The 22,854-nt window shown below is 38.1% G+C and overlaps 1 protein-coding gene across 4 annotated transcripts in view; it reads right to left on the reverse strand.

The window, feature by feature from the left end:
- The window catches only part of REXO5 (RNA exonuclease 5), a 43,609-nt gene that overhangs the window by 8,581 nt on the left and 12,174 nt on the right, over positions 1-22,854 (reverse strand). For 3 of the 4 annotated variants that reach the window (XM_009196113.1, XM_003916627.2, XM_003916628.3), the window contains exons 6-15: positions 20,086-20,226; positions 17,459-17,547; positions 16,025-16,140; positions 14,449-14,587; positions 14,198-14,292; positions 13,109-13,211; positions 9,468-9,571; positions 8,619-8,739; positions 1,569-1,673; positions 955-1,092 (exon numbers count right to left, since the gene is read on the reverse strand). In XM_009196113.1, coding sequence (XP_009194377.1) covers positions 955-1,092; positions 1,569-1,673; positions 8,619-8,739; positions 9,468-9,571; positions 13,109-13,211; positions 14,198-14,292; positions 14,449-14,587; positions 16,025-16,140; positions 17,459-17,547; positions 20,086-20,226 — 1,151 coding nt within the window. The remainder of the gene's footprint in view (positions 1-954; positions 1,093-1,568; positions 1,674-8,618; positions 8,740-9,467; positions 9,572-13,108; positions 13,212-14,197; positions 14,293-14,448; positions 14,588-16,024; positions 16,141-17,458; positions 17,548-20,085; positions 20,227-22,854) is intronic. The other variant, XM_009196114.2, reaches the window with a different exon arrangement.

A 22,854-nucleotide genomic window follows, 5' to 3' on the forward strand; every position in this document is an offset into this window, starting at 1 on the left:
CCTTGGGAGGCCTCCATTGTTACCTTTATTGTATATCATTCTACAAACATCCTATTACACTGTTTCCATTTTTAATTCTTTTTAAATCCTTTTCATGATTTCTTCTATGTCTCTATATGCTTATGATGTTATTGCTTCATATATAAACTTTATTGATATGGTATTTTTATGACTATGAAGATGGAGACTTAACTTGTGAAGTCCTTTTGAACTATATAAATTTTTAAAACCATATGCAAGCATTATTTTTGTTAAAGTAAAACTAATCTCTTTAAAGGGCTTTTATGTAAATACAAACCTACAATACCAAAAACTTACCCTAAGAGATAAGAGAACTAATAACAATAACAACAAAAGCCCTCCCATAATCTTCCTCCTGTATCTTAACCAAGCAAGCCATGAGCCTACTCTGTAAAAAAAGAAGTAACTTTCTAAGATATGAAAGTTACTTCTCTTTTTGAAAGGGCATTTTATCTTTTAAAGCCGGGTACAATCATAAGGACCATAGGTTATATTCAACCAGCAGACATATTTTTTCGCATGGCCTGATATTTGAGAAAATGGGAGCCAGCATATGAAAATTGACAGAGTTCTCAATTCTTGTTTTTAAATTTTTTGTAGCAATGTGGTCCCACTATATAGCCCAGGCTGGTCTTGAACTCCTGGACTCAAGCAATCCTCCCTCCTCAAACTCCCAAAGTGCTGGGATTACAGGTATAGGCCACCACGCCCAGCCAGATGTCTCAATTCTTTAAACACACACAACAAAAGATCTCACAATACTGGGTATACATTCCTGTGGGTCAACAATTGCTCTCATTAGCGTATGTCTCGCGCTCCAGTTGGTAGCAATCAAGCTTACTTCAGGAATATTTGCTATCTGCATGGCCCAAGCAGTCACTTGAATATGAAACACTAATCTAGAAAATTGAAATCTGAATTTTCCAGTCTTACCTGACGGGTTTCAAGAACAAAAGTCATTGACTGGACTGGGCCAAAGCTCTTAAATAGCCTCTTCAGAGCCCTGAGATTGCAATTTTTGCTAAATGGCCCAGCATAGACAGTTGATATCTCTGTCCACTTGATCCTCATCTGTAGGAAAAACAACAGAACATAGTATGGGAATGAATGTGAAAAGAGAAATGAAATCATGAGTCAACGCATGGGATTATTTATCAAAGATTTTTTTGACATAAATACTTGCCAAATGTCCAAGGATGTTCACTGAAGTATTATTTGCAATAGCAAAAGTGTATAAAGTACAAATGCTGTTAATAGGTATATCATATAGCAGAATATTATGTAGCCATTAAAAACAAGGGAAATAAGATATGTAGTGATACAGAAAGATGTACAAGATATACTGTTAAATGAAAAAATAAAGTTGCAAAACAGTATGCATAGTTTGATTCCCATTTTTATAAAAATATTTTTAGATGTTAATATGCAGATAGTAAAAATCTAGAGAAAGACACAACAAATTAAATAAAGCATGTATTACTTTCCTTAATGATAAGAGGTTACAAAAAGTCACTAAATAAATCATTCAGCAGAACTCATCCACTTACCCTTTTGTTCATCTCCTCAGTGAGGATAGGTGAAAAGGCCTTAAAAGAGAACTGAACAATGCTGAAGGGAAACAGGGGGATTTCCACTCTGGCCTGCTCAAGAACCTGTAGAGAACAGCACAGCCTGGATAAGGTAGGAACCTCATACTCTATTGCGGCTCCTGGATATGAGCCACAATAATATAAATAGTAGTTGCCTTTTTACCCATACTGAGGTAATATGGGGCTGACTTCCAGGTCTGGAGGAAAATGGTGAAACCACACAGCTTCCCCAAAGAACCACAGAACCAATAAAAAGAATGAAAATAAAATACATATAAGTCAGACCTTCAGCATTACTAAGAGACAAGGGTTATTACAAAAATTTTCCAATGACCTGTAATTAAATAAATAACTATAACTCCCAGTATTGTAAACTGTTGCAAGCCTGTGAGTAGGGAAAGCAAGGGAGAGGAGGCTTAATAGATTTGGTTAAAATAATAATAATAATAATCAAGGGACATGGAAGAATTAGATGAAGCACAAAAAAATCACCTCCAAAATAAAAACTCCAATTAAATGCCAAATAAGGAACATGGGTCATGATTTTGACATTTCTCAGCACTTGACTACAAGCAAGAGGCTTGGCAGCCTCAGAGAAGCTGTGCTTCTGGAGAAGAATCAGATATATAGAGAAAAGGTGGTACTCCTTGAAGACACTGCTGTGAAAAACGCCAACCCGTCCAAAAATATTATAAATTCCTCCCTTCCGTCAACACCACACCATCATTCTGGAAATGGAGAACTAGAAAGCTTCACTTTAGCTTCTTACTCTCCCACAGAGACAATGAGTTAACAACAATATATGGACCAGAACACCTTTGAGAGAACTGTAGAGACCAGATGAAAAGCTATATAGTACCTAGACCAGCATGAAACCAAGAAGGGTTTCCAGTAAATGGGAAAGGAAACTTTGTGATGTTTTGTGGTCTCATTTACATCCTTCCCTATCTGACATAATAGGGCTTCTCCCACACCACAGATCCTCTCTTGGGATGGAAACAAAAGAGTGGACCATGTGTCCAATGTTCTGAGTAGTGTGGGGGCTGTCTGAGGGACTATTTTCTGTCTTGCATGACTCAGAAGGCTGACAGGACTGACAGCCTTGTTTGGAAGCCACTGAAAACAGATGTGATCACCATGGCATGTTAGAGCCGCAGTAAGAAACCAGGGGAAGAAAGAGATTATGGGCTCTGAAAAGAAGTAGGGACAAGGGGCTCAGGAAACAACTAAAGGCACATGCACAACTCCAGAGAAGACAAATCTCCAGAACAGGTTTGGGAGGTCATGAAATTTCTAACTAGGCTGAATGGTGAAGGTCTCCCCCTGCACGAAGCAGTCTGTAAAGACAACTGGCTATTTATTCAAATGCCCAAGCCTCAACAATACCAACAACAATAAGTCACAAGGCATACAAAGAAACTTAGCCCAAGTTTCACTTCTGCAAAATAAAAACGTTCTAAGATCTCTTTCACAAGAATATAAATATACTTAATACTGCTGAACTGTATACTTAAAAACAGTTAAGATGGTAAATTTTATGTTTTTTGCTGCAATAAGAAGAGAGGGAGAAGAGGAAAGGGAGAGAGAATCCTTTGATAAGTAGAGGAAGAGCACAGAAGAAGAACAAAAAACTGCATTGAGGAAGGCAGAGTAAAAGAGACGCTCTTGAATGAAAACCTTATTCAAAAACAAATCAGTAAAATTAGAAGATAGTAGACCATATTAATCTAAACTACTGTTAAAAAAAAACAGCAACAGCTGGGCACGGTGGCTCATGTTTGTGATCCTAGCACTTTGGGAAGCCAAGGTGGGAAGATAATTTGAGCTCAGGAGTTTGAGATGAGCCTGGTCAACATAATGAGACCTCATCTCTATAAAAAATTTAAAAATTAGCCGGGCATGGTGGCACATGCCTGTAGTCCCAGCTACTTGGGTAGCTGAGGCAGGAGGATTGCTTGAGCCCCGAAGTCAAGGCTGCAGTGAGCTCTGCTCATGCCACTGCACTCCAGCCTGGGCAACAGAGTGACACTCTGTCTCAAAAACAAAAACAAAAACCAAGAAATAAAGTGAGACTCGAAGCATTTCAGCTGATGAAAATTATTCCCCCTAAAAAAAAAAAAAAAAAAACCAACCATGGAGCTAAAGGATACAGTTAACATTACAGTATAAACTGAATTGAATATTAGCAGCCAAGCACTTGAGGATATGAAAAAGCAACTACAAGTTGTCAAGAAAGAATAGATTCAAGTGAAATTTTAATAAAAGGCATTAATGAAAAGCATGGAAAGAATTAGGAGTGTACAAATGAAATCAAAAGCATCAGAGAGAAAGTAGGTGAATGAAACATAGGCCAAGGGGGCACAACATACATGCATAAGTGAAGTCTATGAGGAAGAAAATTAAAGCAATGGAACCAAATACTTGAAAATACAATCCAAGAAAACCTCTGGAAATAAAAGAAACTATAACCTATATATTGAAGGGCGCCTCAGGTACCAAGAAAAAGTGACTTGGAATGATCAACTCTGAGACATAGCTTAGTAAAACAATTAGACTTTAAACAAAAAGGGAAAAGTAAATCCTTGGTAAAAATAACTTACAAAGCCAAGAAAATTAGACTGTCATTAAATTTCTCAAATACAACTTACAAGGATTTCCATCCCCAGCCAAGATTGAATAACAGAAGACTAGAGTTACCCTCTCTCCTCCAACAACTAAGAAACTATAAAAAATATATGATTAAAGAGAATGAGAAGACAAGCCAGACTGGGAGAAAATATTTGCAAAAGACTTATCTGTTAAAAGACTGTTATTCAAATATACAAAGAAATATTAAAATTCACCAGTAAGAAAATGAACAATGCAATTTTAAAAATGGGCAAAAGAGTTGAACAGACACTTGACCAAAGAAGACATATATATAGCAAATAAGCATACGAAAAGATGCTTCACATTACATGTCTTTAGGGGACTGCAAATTAAAACAATGAGACACTAATACATATCCATCAGAATAGCCAAAATCCAAAACACTGACACCATCAAATGCTGAAAAGAATGTGGAGCAACAGGAATTCTCATTCACTGCTGGTGGGAATGCAAAATTGTAGACACTTTGGAAGTTCAGCAGTTTCTTACAAGACTAAACATACTCTTACTATACAATCTAGCAACTGCACTCTTTGGTATTTGCCCAAATGTGTTGGAAACTTATGTACATATGAAAACCTGCACACAGACATTTATAGCAACTTTGTCCATAATTGCCAAAACTTGGAAGCAGCCAAAATGTCTATCAGCAGGTGAATGGATAAATTGTGGTAAATCCAGGAAATATATAGTTATTCAGTGTTAAAAAGAAAAAACCATAAAGCAGTGAAAAGACATGGAGAAAACTTAAATGCGTATACTAAGTGAAAGAAGTCAGTCTGAAAAAGCTACATACTATGTGATTCCAACTATGTGATGTTCTTAAAAAGGCAAAATTATGGAGACAGTAAAAAAAAAAAACAAAAAAAATCAGTGGTTTCCAACAGGCAGAGCACATTCATCACAGATTTTTAGGTCAATGAAACTATTCTGTATGATATATATGATATATAATGGTGGATATATGTCACTATACATTTGTCAACACCAAGACAGAACCCTAATGTAAACTATGGACTTTGGTAATTATATGTCATAGTGGGTTCATTGATTTTAACAAATGTACTACTCAGGTACAGGTTGTTGATAGTGGTGGAAGTTGTTTGTGTGGGTGGGTGTGGGGGTAAATGGGAACTCTCTGTACTTTCCTTTTTTTGAGACAGGGTCTCACTCTGTCACCAGGCTGGAGTGCAGTAGTGCGATTATACGTCAGTCACTGCAACCTCCACCTCCCGGGCTCAAGCAATCCTTCCATCTCAGCATCCTGAGCTGCTGGGATAACAGGCACATGCCGCCAAGCCTGGCTGATATTTTGTAGGGACAGCGTTTCACCATGTTGCCCAGGTCAGTCTCAAACTCCTGGACTCGAGAGATCCACCTACCTTGGCCTCCCAAAGTCCTGAGATTACAGGTGTAAGCTACAGCACCCAGCTTATACTTTCCGTTTAATATTGTTGTGAACCTAAAACTGCTCTAAAAATTAAAGTCTATTACAATAACAATAATAATGCCCAAAGAACCCTTGAGGCCCATGTAAGTGCGCAGAAAAAAAAAAAAACAAAATCCTAAGAACAGCAGTTCTCAGGATATCGGAAAATGAAGGACAGTGATCCTTAAAAGCTAGGAAACCAATAGATCTATAAACAATCCCCCTCAAATATTCAGTTGAGTAGGGATTAGTGTATCCATGTAAGTAAACTATGCAAGGTCAAGGAAAGGACACCCAAAAGGATTAGAGGAAACAATCACACGGGCTAACACAAGGCCAGGAATAGTTTAGATTCCCAAAAGCTAGAGTGTAAAATCTCATAATTTATGGAGATCAAGTACTTAGTATGGTTTTGCTTTAGTAGTGGGACAAAATTTACTCTGGTTCCACCTAACCAACCTTAAAAGCAAGAATTCAAAAGGATCTGGCCAGGCATAGTGGCTCACCCCTGTAATCTGAGCACTTTGGAATGCTGAAGTGAGTGGATTACTTGAGGCCAGGAGTTTGAGATCAGCCTGGGCAACATAAGAAAGAAAAGAAGGCCGGGCGCAGTGGCTCATGCCTGTAATCCCAGCACTTTGGGAGCCCGAGGTGGGCGGATCACAAGGTCAGGAGATCGAGACCATCCTGGCTAACACAGTGAAATCCCATCTCTACTAAAAACACAAAAAATTAGCCTGGCGCGGTGGCGGGCGCCTGTAGTCCCAACCACTTGGGAGGCTGAGGCAGGAGAATGGCATGAGCCCAGGAGGCGGAGCTTGCAGTGAGCTGAGATGGCGCCACTGCACTCCAGCCTGGACAGCCTGAGACTTCGTCTCAAAAAAAAAAAAAAAAAAAAAAAAACCGGAAAGAAAAGAAGGAAGGAAGCAAAGAAAGAAAGAAGATCCAAAAGGACCAAAGTGTTTCCAAGTAACTTTTCCACATCCCAGACCAAAGCTCACAAATATTTATAGAAATACAAAAATATATAGCACCCAACAAATTAAAATTCATTGTGTCCAGCATCCAATACAAAAAACTACCAGACTGCAAAGAATGAAATACAGTCCATAATAAGGAGAAAAAAACAATCAATTTAAGTTAATCTAAAAATGACACAGATTATCAAATTAATAGAGAAGGATGTTAAAATAGTTATTGTAACTATATTCTGGAATTTAGAAGCTAGAGGAAAGTCTGAATGTTAACTAGAAACATGGATGATATAAAATAGAACAAAAGTTAACTTCTGGAGGTAAAAAATACAATGTATGAGGTGAAAGTACACTGGATTGGATTATCAGTAGATTAGATACTGCAGCACAATAAGAAACCTAAAGACATAGCAATGGAAACAATCTAAAATAAAACAGAGAGGAAAAAAGACTGGAAAAAACATGAACAGCACATCAGTGAGCTATGGAACAACTTTAAACGGCCTAATACATATGTAGTGGGAGTGCCCAAAGGAGGGGAGGGTGGTGAAAGAAGAAATAATGGTCAACACTTTTTCTAATTTGATGAAAATGATAAACCCACAAATTCCAAAAGCTCAACAAGGTCAAGCAAAAGACATATAAAAAAGGAACACTTGGCCGAGCCTAGTGGCTCACACCTGTAATCCCAGGCTGGAGTGTACTGGTACGATCATAGTTCACTGCAGCCTCGACCTCCTGCGCTCAAGCAATACTGGCATGTTCTTAAAATATCTCCCCACATATTTATTAGAATTAAGCGAAAAAACAAGAACTCTGCAATAGAGAAAGCAGACAACACCTTGACCAGGTGATCAAAATAAACAGCATAAAAGAGGGGCAGATGAATAATAACCGCCTCTGGATGCAAGACCCCAAGAAATTTGGCTAAGAATGCATAATCTGAATGTAATCATGAGCAACCACCACACAAACCTAAAATAAGCAAAACTGTTAAAAAAGGGAGGGGGGCATGCATTACTCGAAATGTATCAAGGTTATTAAAGACAAAGAAAGGTTGAGGAACTGTTCCAGCTTTAAAGGAGACTAAAAAGATACGACAAGTAATTGTAATACATGACCCTAGAAATGATACTGTTTTAAAGGGAAAAGACATGCTATAAAGACATTATTTGGTCAGCCAAGAAAATGAGAATACAGATGAAAAGCAGATAAAGGTACCAGGACAATATTAGATTTACTAAAATTGGTAACTATGTAAGATGTGGTTATGTAAAATAATATTCTCATGAAATACACTCTGAAGTATTTAGGGCCATGATATATGCAGCTTACTCTCAATTGGTTCAGGAAATGTCATACAGAGAGAGGAAGGAAGAGAGTGTGTACATGAGAGAGCATAAGCATGTGGGTACACATAAAATAATAAAGCAACTGGGGCAGAGTGCTAAAAAAGGTGAATCTAGATAGAAGGTATACAGGTGTTCTACCATTCATGCACGCTTCTGTAAGGTTGAAATTATTTCCAAACAAAATGTTAAAAAAAAAAACACAGATCTTCTGAATATAACACAGTAAGCTCATGTTTGATGCAGTCTTTCTGACATAACACACAGCAATGATAGATAAAATATAAAAAGAAAAAAATTGAAAAGATATAGCCAGGCTCAAAACCAAGATAAACGTTTCCATGAACCAGAAACACAACAGAAACTCAAATACATATGCAAGGCCAAACCCAGAGGCCTGCTAGGCTCTGGAAGCAGGCATTGGCAGCTGACAGTTCTGCTCCTATGAGGGCTTAGGTACTCCATACAAGATGTGAGACAGAAGCCAGACTTACTAACTGTAGCCAGGGTTGCTGATTTCAAAAAGCTTGACACTTGCATGGGGTGCAAAGGGCTACATTCCCCTCTGCTTTGAATATAACCTGCAAAGGTTCAGCAGGACACTCACCTCTTTATTTGAAAGACACTTTATAGTTTGACAGTTTCTGGAAGACGCAAGTTCACCAGCATCTATCTCCCGGGTCAAAAAAAGAAGCTTCTGACCCACTGAATCCAAGCATTCTAAAACACTATAAAGAAGTAGAAGAGTTAAGGTAAGAACAACAGTTTTCCAGAACCTGACAGTTATTTCTCTATACCTGCATTATACAACATGGTAGCCACTAGCAATGTATAGCTATTAAAATTAAATAAAATTAAAAATTCAGTTCCTCAACTGCACTAGTCAAATGTGACTAGCGGCTACCAAACCAGATAGCACAGATGTAGAGCACTTCCATCATCATAGAAAATTGTTTTAGACAGTGTGGCTTCAATAGAGAGGAAGGATAAACAAGAAATATACCCAAAGCTCTCTATCAAAGTGTAGGCAAAATGCTAAAGATCTGATACATTTGCCATAGTCTGGAGACAAAGCCCTTTTGAGTCTGTGTGTGTGTCTTTCATAGTCTGGGCAATACAACAAGGCTACAGATTGACTCTTCTAGCCAAAATACCAACTAGTCTATCATCTTTCCCAGTGCTACCTAGGTTCAACATATTCCAATCATTTTTTTTTCTTCTGATCAAGGATATCATTTTAGACCAGCCACTAGATTCAGAAAATTAGAAATTAAATACTGTATATTAAGGCTAGAAGGTGGTATTTTTTCTGTGGTTTTTGTGATAGATGTTATTTATTTTTTGGTAAATAGTTTTCAATAGACTCAAAAGAAGATAAAAACATTCTCAGGTGTTGTTAAACAAGAAACTAGATACTCCATTTGTCTTTGCTCTTGTTTCAAACTGAAAATATTACCTTGTGTTTGGATGCTGAAGTATTTCTGTTGTGTTTCTAGGCTCTTGGCCTGCTGCTTGTATTTCTTGGTGATTAGCTAGTGCTTCTAGATTTAGTTCTGCAATCTTGAAGAAAATAAAGTGGTAAAAATATAATTTCTTGCAAAGCATTTGATGCTCAAAGAAATACAAAACAAAAAGCAACAATAACGAAAAGCAAAAAATCCACTTGAATAATGTTCTCTCTTTTCTTAGGCAGTGGCTTTGCCATTGCCACAGCCCTGGGATGGCTTCAACAGTTACCAGATGGTTTATGGCTGCTTAGCCAAGAACGGCAATCTGTTACCAGCTACAAATGTTGTTACATGAATGTGGGGAAGGGCCAAGTAGGGCTGATTGAAAAAGGATGACAATTTTGGTTCATCACTCATCCAATAGTCAGTCACTTAAAATTTACCTCTCTGCAAACATGCAATTTTGGAAATGATAAAAGAATGGCTTTACAAGAAAATTTTTTAAAAAGACTATTTATTAGTTTAACACAAAATCATGAGAAGTCTATTCTAGTTGATATTTCTTCTCCTTCCATAAAGTGGGAGCCCACCAGGGAGTTGTGATGTAGAGAGAATAATTTTTAAAGTTACAAATTTTTAAAAATAAACTTCTTTTTAAAGAATCAATTTGGATTTACAGAAAAATTATGAAAATAGTACAGAGTTCCCATACAGCATACCCCCATTTTTACCTATTAGTAATAGATTCGTAGGGTGCATTTGTCACAATTAATGAAACAATAGTAATGCATTATTATTAACTAAAGCCCATGCTTAATTCAGATTTGGTTAGTTTTTATCCAAGTGAGATACAATTTTGACTGGAAATCAAGCATAATTAAGCTCCCCAAGTGTGGTTTGGGAATCCTGGGGTTTCCAGAGATCTCACAAGGGGTGAGATTCTTCCTTCTCCAACTATGTGACATAACAGACTGAATGTAAAGCAGATATGAAAAGTCACTTGTTTTCTATTAAGCTAGATGTTAAAAGGTTTCACAAAAATACCTAAAACAATGATGCTCTTTCCACTAATTTTTATGGAAAATTCTTTTTTTCATAAAAGCAAGTTATTTGTAGCTGGACAGAGTGGCTGTGTATGCTGAAGTGCCAGCTACTCAGGAGGCTGAAGTATGAGGATCCCTTGAGCCCAGGAGTTCCAGTCTAGCTTAGGCAACACAGTGAGACCTCATCTCAAAAAAAAAGTGATTTGTGTTAATATATAATGGTTTTTTATTTATCTTAAACTAATATTAAAATTTATGCAATTTCTAATATAGTAAATGTTGATAGATATTGTAACCCAGAGTCCCTGGGTCTTCAGGTGCACACTATAAAAGTGTAACCCCTGTTGCACCTTGTTGTTTCAAAAGGGTACAGGAAGAAGACCAGCTACAGCAAGACAAAAACCAGCTGGAACCAGAGATGCCTGAAGTTAGAGATGAACTTGGCAAACTCTCTGCATTACCATACTAAAAATCTCACTTAGAGAGGAACTTATTCTCTATTTTCTATACATGTATGTGTCAAGGAACAAACCCTGCCTTTACACATGCAATGACTCAGCCAACTAGCAAAATAAAAGCCCTGCTTTTGCCTTCATTTGGGGAGATAGTGCTTTGGAAACTATCCCTGGTGTTCTTACTTGTTGCAAAGTAATAAAATCCCCTTGTTAAATCCTCCTTGGGCCAGGCATGGTGACTCACGCCTATAATCCAAGCACTTTGGGAGGCCGAGATGGGTGGATCACCTGAGGTTAGGAGTTTGAGACCAGCCTGGCCAACATGGTAAAACCCCAACTCTAATAAAAAACAAACAAACAAACAAACAAACAAAAAACATTAGCCAGGTGTGGTGGCAGGCACCTGTAATCCCAGCTGCTCGGGAGGGTGAGGCAGGAAAATCTCTTGAACCAGGGAGGCGGAGGCTGCAGTGAAGAGAGATTGCACCATTGCACTCCAGCCTGGGAGACAGAGTGAGATTCTGTCTCAAAAAAAATAAAAATAAAAAAGTAAATCTTCTTTGGTAGTGGTCATTGGGTTAACACCCATCAAGTGATTGAACTCACCACTGTGTGGGTAACAATATAACCCACATTAACAAAAGAGTCATGAGACCAAAAGGGTTTTAGAACCTGCTGTAGTGATTGAGAGCAGAGATTAGCAAACACTAATACATATTTTTTTGTAAATAAATAAAGTTTTATTTCAGCTGTGCCCACCTGCGTTGACATAATGTCTATGGCTGCTCTTGCAGTACCACAGCAAGTTGAGTAGTTGCAAAACTGCAAAGCCTACAATATTTACTAACTGGCCTTTACAGAAAAAGTTTGCTAACCCCTGGTATAGATAAAAGACAGAATGTGACAGACATGAGTTTCAATTCTGGTTCCACCTCTGACTGGCTGTGGGACCTCAGATAAGTTATCTAACCTTTGATAACCTCAAAAGGTTCATGTATAAAATTGGAATGATAATGGTTAACTCACAGGGCTGTTGTGAGGATTAAATAAGATAATGTATATACGGCATTTTAGAATAATACACTTAAGACCTCAGTGAGTGGTGGCTATTATTATCTATATGCTCAAAGAAGATCTGTTAGAATGTCTTTTTACTATCTGACACAAAGTCTGGCTGTTGCTTATTATTCTATGTGGAGTACAATTTATTTCATTATGGAGTCATGATGGAATGTATTATGCAATGGGACAATCTAATAGGTTAGAATGCATTATAATAAAGTTTGTCAGAGACTATGTCCTCTTTCATGTCTCCCTTATGTGCTGTTCTAATCTGTACCCACTGAACTGCTGGTGAAACAATTGTATGCTCCCCCTACTCTAAGGAAACTAAAATCTATGCAGAATTTTTATAATTATTACAATTATTAGTATTAACTACAATAATCACCATGCCACCAGTATAGTGCTTAATATATTTAAGGCACTGTGCTAAGAACTTTATACACAGTATCTCATTTACTCTCAACAATATCCTAGAAAAGTGTGTATTCCCCTATTATACATCCAAAAACTGATGTTGTTCAGAGAAATTACCCTAGATTATACAGCTAGACATACAGTAGAACATATATTTTAAAACAGATAAGCCCAACTGCAGAGACTATATACTTAACCACTACATTATGCTAGTGATACGGGTCTTAATTCAAAATATATGCTAGGCTTCAATCACATTGCCATTTTCTTTTTTTTTTTTTTTTTGAGATGAAGTCTTGCTCTGTTGCCCAGCTAGAGTGCAGTGGCGCGATCTCAGCTCACTACAACCTCCACCTCCCTGGTTCAAGCGATTCTCCTGCCTCAGCCTCCCGAGTAGCTGGGACCACAGGCATGCACCACCACACCCGGCTAATTTTTGTATTTTTAGTAGAGACGGGGTTTCACCATATTGGCCAGGCTGGTCTTGAACTCCTGACCTGGTGATCTGCCCGCCCCAGCCTCCCAAAGTGCTGGGATTATAGGCGTGAGCCACTGCACCCAGCCCACACTGCCATTTTCATAAAAATAGGTAACAGGAGTTGGTAGTCTATGATAGACTGATTTAGTCCTATGATTTTAAGAAAGGTGAACACACTGGTCAAAGATACTAACCTTTTTTGGGCCATACTTAAGGAAATACTGAGCCAATTCAAGGATTATTCTAGCATCTTCTGTGGCATCATGACCAAGTCTGTCTGGACACTGTATATCCTTCCTGGAAAGCCAGTATAAAATTGACATACTCACAGCACTTTTAATGATAGGCTCTTTCAACCATCTCAAGTGTTGTGATTACATATAAAATGTTAGAATTCTGGTAATTAGATTTGCATCACAACAATCAAGGTTCCTTTATTCCAGCTAATTGCCAGGCCCTGCAAGAGGCACTGGGGGTGCAGAACAATCAGGAATGGCTTTGTTCACAGCAAGCATAGCATGTGGACAAAAGGCTACCCAACAAAAAGCATCTAGCTGACTCCCCGGCCAGTCCCCTCTCTAAGAAATGGGGCAGGCCCATTTCTTAGATCTAACCATTGTTTAAAATTGCCTTCCTGAAACTTTTTTATTTGTATATAAGTGTCTATACATACTTAAATACTTTCTCAGGTGTTTTTAAAAAGCTTAATATATGTATATGCCTATGTCTATAGATAGAACTAAATCTAATCTATATCATATAAATATTGAGGCATATTTAAATCTTGCTCTGCATCTCTTATTCTCAGGAGTGTCTTAGAGAGGTTTCCATATAACATACAGATTTATCATATTCTTTTGAACAACAAAATATTCAATAATATAGATAACCATAATTTACTCAGACTTCTAGAATATTTGAGGTTTTTCTATTTTGCTATTTTAAACCATGTTATAATGAACACCTTTGTACATATGTGTCTTAATACAATAGGGCAGTATAAGTATGTTATACTATCTTGTATAGGCATATAGGTATGTTTTGAAATTTTGGTTACCTCTTCTGCCTTCATGGTTCAGTTCTATCCATTAAGCCTCAACTATGAATGTAAACCCCTGTCTCTATTGCTACAATTTCTTCATTTTATAAGAAATGCAAAAAAATAATGTTTATAAACAAAGAGAGCAGAAATCCTGAATTTTGCAATACGCATTAAATTAGATACTATATGCTAATAGCATGCAGTTTGTCAGGACAATATTACAGTATATAAGCAAACCTACCCCAAAATAGCTTTGGCTAAGAACTTTAGCTTAAATCTTCTGCCCTGCTCTCTGACATAAAGCAATGATGTATCGATAACATATGGATGTATCATCTGAGGAAGAAAGAGAATAAAATGAGTAATGTCTTATGCTAAAGGAAAAAACAAGTGGGCTAGCAGGGTGGGGGAGAAGAGCCCAAGACTTTAGATTTGAGATAAATGGAACAGGCATTTATACTGAAAATACAAAGTCCTAAATCAGATACTCACTTTCAGTGCTCTGAGATCCAAATCTAAGGAGTGGCCCACTAACACAGCATCAGGAGGAAGCAGTGCTTTTAACTGCCTCTGTACATCTTTGAGTTTGGTCGTCACTGGGTTAAGAATCTTCTTCGTGATTCCTGAAAAGCTTTCAATAAAAAAAGAGAAATGGACAGGCAAGGATATTAACAAGTTTTCCTCTCTGGAAAGACATTTTAAAAATAACATTTTTAAAAATTATAGTTTATATATATATGCTTAGTGTCCAAAGCGACAAATAAGAATTAAAAATTAGTCATAATCCTATCACTCAGAGATGATCGCTTTTTACATTTTATTAAATGTCCTTCCATACTTTTGATATAGATTCAGGTATATATTTAATTTTTATAAAAATATAATCATAGGCCGGGCGCGGTGGCTCAAGCCTGTAATCCCAGCACTTTGGGAGGCCGAGACGGGCGGATCACGAGGTCAGGAGATCGAGACCATCCTGGCTAACACGGTGAAACCCCGTCTCTACTAAAATATACAAAAAAACTAGCCGGGCGCGGTGGCCGGCGCCTGTAGTCCCAGCTACTCGGGAGGCTGAGGCAGGAGAATGGCGTGAACCCGGGAGGCGGAGCTTGCAGTGAGCTGAGATCCGGCCACTGCACTCCAGCCTGGGCGGCAGAGCGAGACTCCGTCTCAAAAAAAAAAAAAAAAAAATATATATAATCATAATGCATGAGCTGCTTTTTAACAAATCTATCCTTTGTAATATGTCATAAACACATTTTCATATCAATAAATCTATTTTAGCACATCCTTTTAAATGGTTACAGAGTGAGTATTCCATCATACAGATGCAACATATTTTAACTAATCCCTTACTTTCAGACATTTATATACCTACATTTTTGCAATACTGTGACAAACATGCTTGTGCATACAACTTTGCCACACGTGACTGTTCCCTAAGAATCTAATTGTCAAGTCTGCTAATAGGACAGTTATTTATCATTATCATTGCCTCTCTGTCCCTAAGTAGTCATGAATCTACCGGTGCCACTTCAATGGATGGGAACAGTAATGTTTCACTGGCTTCTTGCCTAGTCACTGTGTGTACATTCTGAAATTACATGCTAATCTTTGGAAAAGTAGACTAACATTTTGAGCTTTGAATTTCTGTTATGAAAAATAATACTTTGGTTTGTGTTTTGGGGGTCAAGGCAGATTAAGCTCTAACATCACTTGACTGCCAAATGATGATTTGCAGATTTTCAGATGAGGTCTTATCAGAAAGCAAAGCTCCAGCTGTTCGGCAGTTGTAGATACTGATTATAATTGGGAGATTCTGGAACAAGGAAGATAATATTCTGCTGACTTAGGTCACAAGAAGATTGAAGATCAAGAAGGGCAAGAGCATTATACACTGACATTGTGCAATTTCAGCATTAAAATATACCTATGTGATGCCCTAATCTTTGATAATACTTAAGTAGATAAAACCCAACTAAACTGAAGCTATGGGCCATTCTTCTTAAGAATTATTCCATTCTAGTCTGATAGCTCTCAGAAGAGCTGAAGACAAGGTGAAAAATACCTGGTGAGGTAGTCCAGAATCTTGTTTTCAGGTTTGACCAGTTCATCCATAACACAGCAGCCTCCTTCAGCAACCAGTGAGATGCGTGTTAGCTCTCTCCCCTTAGATGTGAGGCACTGAAAGACCAAGATGTAGTCAGTCTGCTGAACTGTGGAAGGTATTGCTTCCTCTTACTATTTGCACTATGTCAACTGCCATCTATTCTAATCTACCAGGGTCCCTGCAGCAATGGCACAAACTTGCTTACTAGAGGATCTAGTGTGAGTGAAATTAAAGCTGGGCAGGCTGTTGAATGTTACACTTAAGAGGATCAACACAGTGTAATTTGCACAAGGAACATGAATGCAAATAGTATTAATAATTGTATCTACCATTTATGGAGTGTGTACTATATCCAGTATTATGCTAAATACCACTAATAGGTAATTTTTATTAAGCCCATTCTATTATCAGCTAGTGCTGTACTAAGCATTTTATATATGCCACTCTCATAATTACCTTTTGAGGTAGTCTTTATTATTACCCCCACTTCACAGAGGGAGAAGCCCAGGCTGATATGTTAGGGGAATTTGTCGAAGGTGACATAGCCACTAACAGGCAAGGACAGGATATACACCCTGATATGTCAGATTCTCAAGTTTTAGGTCTTAGTTACTCTATTAAGAATTGAGAAACTGTTTCCTGAGTACTGAAAGAGGATGCACTGTCTTTGAAAAGAGGCTTACTACAATTAGATAAAGCAAAGCATGAGGGGAACTTAAGGAGAGAAATCCTACTTCTGGTCTTCAAGGTGTAAAACTAAGCCAAACCAACAATTAAGGCAAAGTCCTCATAGCAGCAACAACAAAATACTTGTTCAAACACAAGGAATCAACTTATAGTAATGTGCAAAGACTTGATTAAACATAGTAACTAGTTGGAAAACTTATGTGATTTTTTTTTTTTTTTTTTCCTGAGATGGAGTCTCGCTCTGTCACCAGGCTGGAGTACAGTGGCGCAATCTTGGCGCACTGCAATCTCTGCCTCCTGGGTTCAAACGATTCTCCTGCCTCAGCCTCCCGAGTACCTGGGACTACAGGTGTGCACCAGCATGCCCAGCTAATTTTTTTTATTTTTAGTAGAGATGGGGTTTCACCATGTTGGCCAGGATGGTCTTGATCTCCTGACCTCATGATCCACCCACCTCGGCCTCCCAAAGTGCTGGGATTACAGGTGTGAGCCACCGCACCCAGCCACTTATGTGATATTTATTCTTTATCCTGGAATACAGATCTAAGTTTTCTAAAGTATGAGTAAAAGGACCTACTTTCAGCTATTAAAACAGAATACTAGAAATGAATGTATTCGTTCATTGGTGCAGTAGACTCAAGAAATCATTTTCTACTAGACCTCAGCTTGTAACACTCCAATAGAAAAATCAAAAGTAGTACGTGCCATTTCACAGTCAAGTCCAAAGAGAGGACTATTGTCTGCTATAGAACCATTACATTTGGTAAGTAAAAAGTTTTCACACTCAGGAAAACCTAGGAAAAAAGGAAGAAAATATTTGCCTTTAGAATAGAGATGGTAAACATCACTCTTAGATTCAAGCAGATAAAACTAAAATACTAGATATTTTAGTCAGATATGTTGGTATGTTAGACACTTGAAATACAAAGACTAAATAAGATACAATCTCTGTCCTCAAGTTTTTCACCATCTACTCATTTTTATATTGAAAGAATAACTTAGGCTTGCTGTTAGGAGGAGATTCTGGGGCTTGAACTTCCTGGCAGTTGCCAAGTAACAATTTTTCCTCCTCATGAGAAAAGAGATAACTAAATCATGGCTAAACTCAAAGTCATTAGGCCCTTTCCATGTCAGCGCTAAGAAAGAATGAATAAAATATGCAAATAACTGTATGTGAAATCTTTCTTTCCTAAATACAGGAAGAGAAAATAGGAATGAGATTCCATCATAATAGAGATCTAAAAGGATTTCACAGCAGGAAGCAAGTTTAAGTAACATTCACCATACATGTCCCTCCACCCAACTCAACCCTCAAGATTCCTCTGAAACATCTATTCAGAGCCTTGCCTGCATTTTCTGGAATCACATGTTTCCTACAGAGGCTCAGCTACAGACTTAAGGTACTCCCTCTATTTGTGTACCCTGAGTCAATAACCATGCATATTTAGCTCAGAGACCCAAAAGCATCTGAATTGTTGAAGACTTCTACCTTTAGGCAGAGGCTAGAGCAGTAAAGGTAACATCTAAATCTTGTTTGACAAGGAACAAACGGGGCTAGGCAAATCTTTGACCGATTTCTGATTCCCAGTACTGTGAAATTTCCAATTAATCGCAATTAAAAGAATCAAAATATGGTCTATCCCAGAGAAGAAAGGCAGCCCCAAATCTCAGAGACACTATACTTGCGGCCTATCTTATCTATATTTTCAGTGGTGTTTTATAGGTGTCAGCAGTACTGCCCTTACTACGTGCTCATGTGACAGTAGTGCAACCTCAAGAAAAAGATGGTTATAAATATGTTAAAATAAATAGAGAAAAAGCCATCTATAAAATGGAGTTAAATTTAGTTCATATATCATAGGATTGCCAGTTAATATACAAAAAAGCACTTAGTATGGTGCCTGGGACCTATAAAACACATCCACATCAACTTAAAAAAATAAATTAAAAAAAATAAAATTTATGCATCCAGAATATAAGAACTCCAATAATTCCATGATAAAATACAGCCCAATTTAAAAATGGACAAAGGATCCGAATAGACATTTCTCTGACGCTATACAAATAAATAATAAGCACGTGAAAAGTTGCTCAAAATCATCAGCCAACAGACACAGGCAAATCAAAATCACAATGAGACACCACTTCATAGCCACTAGGATGGATATATTCAAACAAGATAATAACAAATGTTGGCAAGAATGTGCAGGAACTGGAAACCTCGTATGTTGCTGGTGGGAACGTAAAATGGTATGGCTGCTGCTTTCACAGACTGACAGTGCCTCAAAAGGTTAAACACAGAGTTATCACGTGACCCAGCAATTATACTCCTAGGTATATACCCAACAGAAATGAAAGCATGTGTCCACACAAAAAACTTGTACTTGAATGTTCATAGCAGCATTATTCATAATAACTAAAAAGTGGAAACAACTCAAATGTCCATCACCCAATGAACAGTCTATCCAATGGCAGTATCATTAAGCAGTGAAAATAAATGTAGTACTGATACATGCTACAATATGGATGAACCTTGAGAACATTATGCAAGTTAAAGAAGCCAGTCACAAAGACCACATATTGCACATCCACTTACAGGAAATATCCAGAATGGGTAAATCTATATATAGAAAACAGATTAACGGTTGTCAAAGGCTCAGGAGTTGGAGGGAAATTATACTATAGGGTTTCTTTTGGGATGATAGAAGTGTTCTAAAATTGTGGTGATGGCTGTACAACTCTATGAAGATAGTAAAAAATACTTAATTGTAACTTTAAGTGGGTGAAATGTGTGGTATGTTAAATTATATCTCAGTTAAAAAAAAGGAAATTTAATTATCATTGCTATAATTAGGAGGCAACAAAGAAAATAAAATGAAATCAAAGTACTTTTATTAAATTCTTGCTATATAATTGACCAAGGCTCTGAGCCTAGACCTGCTCTATTTGTTAAAGAAATGTGGGGGCAGTGTGGGAGGAGAATTAGAAGTATTGGAAAAGTGTTAAAATATTAAAGACATACTAACTGTTTTTAATATAAAGAAATGAAAGAAAACTGAATGAAAAAGAAAGGGAGTAACTTTCTCATTAAATATTATTTCAATGCTCTTCAATGTCACATTCATGTACTACCTAAAATCATCACTTTGCCAATCACAATATACATCACACACTTTGGGATACACTGTGCTTAAGATATTTCCTCATTAATAGAAGATGAAATAAGAATAAGCCATTCAGAAAACAGCCACATAAATCAATCTCCAACAGTAGTATTTAAATAAGCTGTTATTTTTACATTGTTGGCAATATCAGATTAGGCCTAAGCCAACCTTGTAATGGAAAGTGAAACGTTCTCATTTCCTCCTTTGTCAGAAGGCATCTGGTCAAGCCCACTTTCTTAGAGCCATACTTTTGAATGATGGGGTCATTCTGAAGGTTGATGGTGGCTTTTGCATTAGAAGGTAAAGGCCCTAAAAGAAAAACAATTGAAAGTATATTAGAATGTGTATTTAAGAACCCTAGAAGACATGTCTCCTGAGGTTGCATAAGCTAAGCACAGGGAAGATCAAAAGATGTATAAAACTCAGCCCCAACCATTTAGGGGCTTGCAATCTATTACCATTATAGGAACACAGAGAGGCAGGGCATGGTGGTTCATGCCTGTAATCCCAGCACTTTGGGAGGCGGAGGCAGGTGGATTACGAGGTCAGGAGATCGAGACCATCCTGGTTAACATGGTGAAACCCTGTCTCTACTAAAAATACAAAAACAAAATTAGCCGGGCATGGTGGTGGGCGTCGGTAGTCCCAGCTACTTGGGAGGCTGAGGTGGGAGAATGGCGTGAACCCAAGAGGCAGAACTTGCAGTGAGCCAAGATCGCGCCACTGCACTCCAGCCTGGGTGACAGAGCAAGACTCTGTCTCAAAACTAAACAAAACAAAACAAAAAAAAACACTGAGAAAATGAAGTCCCAAATGAGCTAAAACAATAAAGGGATAGGAGGAAGAATATACTTTACACTGGAGTGTCAGAGATCAAGAAAGGAAAAGATTAACTGAGTCTTAAAAAAACACAGAATTCAGATAGTTGGTATATTCAACCTGTTCTTTACAGTGCCTGTCACTCCCTTACGGTTCATTCTAGCTAAATATACTCCATCCTCAGCCACCTATTTAAGCAGCAAAAGCTTGTTCTTTAACCAGGGACCATTACTGATTGGATTAAGGGTATGACCCGGCTCAAGAGAGGTCATCTATAGATTGACCAATGACTTGATATTCCTTATCAAGACATGCTCTTAAAAGGAAAAATCAGTTGATCAGACTGCCTGCTTTAAGAATTTTCACTAAAAAATATAAAGAACTGGGCTAGTTACAGTGGTTCACACCTGTAATTCCAGCACTTTGGGAGGCTGAGATAGGCAGAACACTTGAGGTCAGGAGTTCAAGACCAGCCTAGCCAACATGGTGAAACCCCATATCTACTAAAAACACAAAAATTAGCCGGGTGTGGTGGCATGCACCTGTAATTCCAGCTATTCAGGAGGCTGAGGCACAAGAATTGCTTGAACTTGGGAGGTGGAGGTTGCAGTGAGCAGAGATTGTGCCATTGCACTCCAGCTTGGGCAACAGAGCAAGGCTCTGTCTCAAAAAAAAAAAAAAAAATATATATATATATATATAGAGAGAGAGAGAGAGAGAGAGAGAGACAGAGAGACAGAGAGATAGCGAGAACTGACTAGTCAGAAGAGGAAAATACACACACAGATAAGTAGATGCTATGAGAGGGTTGGAGAAAATCTCTTCACTAGGGCTACTTAGGTTCCTGCTGGCTTTCTACCCACATATATCCTTCTTCAAACAATACTTGCTCAAGATGGCCTAAGTGAGTAGTTGGTCCTTGTGAGGAAAAGAGCCAAAGTATCATAAGTAGAAGAGGGCATTCCAGGTAAGACAGAAATGTAGAGTAAACTTGGTTTGGCAGTAGACCAGTGATGAAGAAAAAAAGGTCTGTGCAAGAGACAAGTATAGGAAACAAAGTTGAGAGAAGAGGATAATTTTCGTCCACCATTCAATACATAATGGGGAGCCACAAAAAGTTCCTGAAAGTGGAAGTGACATAATTAAAGCAGTGTTTTAAGAAACATCAACCTCAAAGATTTGTAAAAAATGGAGTAGAGCCTGGGTGCATGGCATGCCTGTAATCCCAGCACTTTGGGAGGCCAAGGCAAGAGGATTGCTTGAGTCCAGGAGATTGAGACCACCTAGGCAACAGAGCAAGACCCAGTCTCTACCAAAACAAAAATTGGTTAGGCATGGTAGTGCATGACTACAAGTCTTAGCTACTCAGGAGGCTGAGGCAGGAGGATGGCTTGAATGTAGGAGTTTGAGACTGCAGTGAGCTTAGATTGTGCCACTGCACTTCAGCCTGGGCAACAGAGGGAGATCCTGTCTCTAGATTTTTTTTTTTTTTTTGGAGACGGAGTTTTGCTCTTGTTGCCCATGCTGGAGTGCAATGGCGCAATCTCGGTTCACTGCAACCTCTGCCTCCCAGGTTCAAGTGATTCTCTTGCCTCAGCCTCCTGAGTAGCTGGGATTACAGGCATGCACCACCACACCCAGCTAATTTTGTATTTTTAGTAGAGATGGGATTGTTCCATGTTGGTCAGGCTGGTCTCGAACTCCCGACCTCAGGTAATCCACCCACCTCAGCCTCCCAAAGTGCTTGGATTATAGACATGAGCAACTGCACCTGGCCTAAATTTTTAAAAATACATAAAAAAAGAAAGAAAGAAAGAAAGACAATGAAGTAGAAAGAGGCTAGAAAGGGCTTTACAGTAATTCTGGCCAAAAAATTATGAGCATCTGCTAGAGGCAGAAATACCATTTGACCCAGCAATCCTGTTACTGGGTATATTCTAAAGGAATAGAAATCGTTCTGTTATGAAGATACATGCAAGTGGAAAAGACATGGAATCAACCCAAATGCCCATCAATGATAGATCGGATAAAGAAAATGTGGTACATATACACCATGAATACTACGCAGCCACAAAAAGGAATGAGATCACGTCCTTTGCAGAGACATGGATGGAACTG

Source organism: Papio anubis, chromosome 18 (genome assembly GCF_008728515.1).
Source record: "Papio anubis isolate 15944 chromosome 18, Panubis1.0, whole genome shotgun sequence".
In the NCBI taxonomy this organism is placed as follows: domain Eukaryota; kingdom Metazoa; phylum Chordata; class Mammalia; order Primates; family Cercopithecidae; genus Papio; species Papio anubis.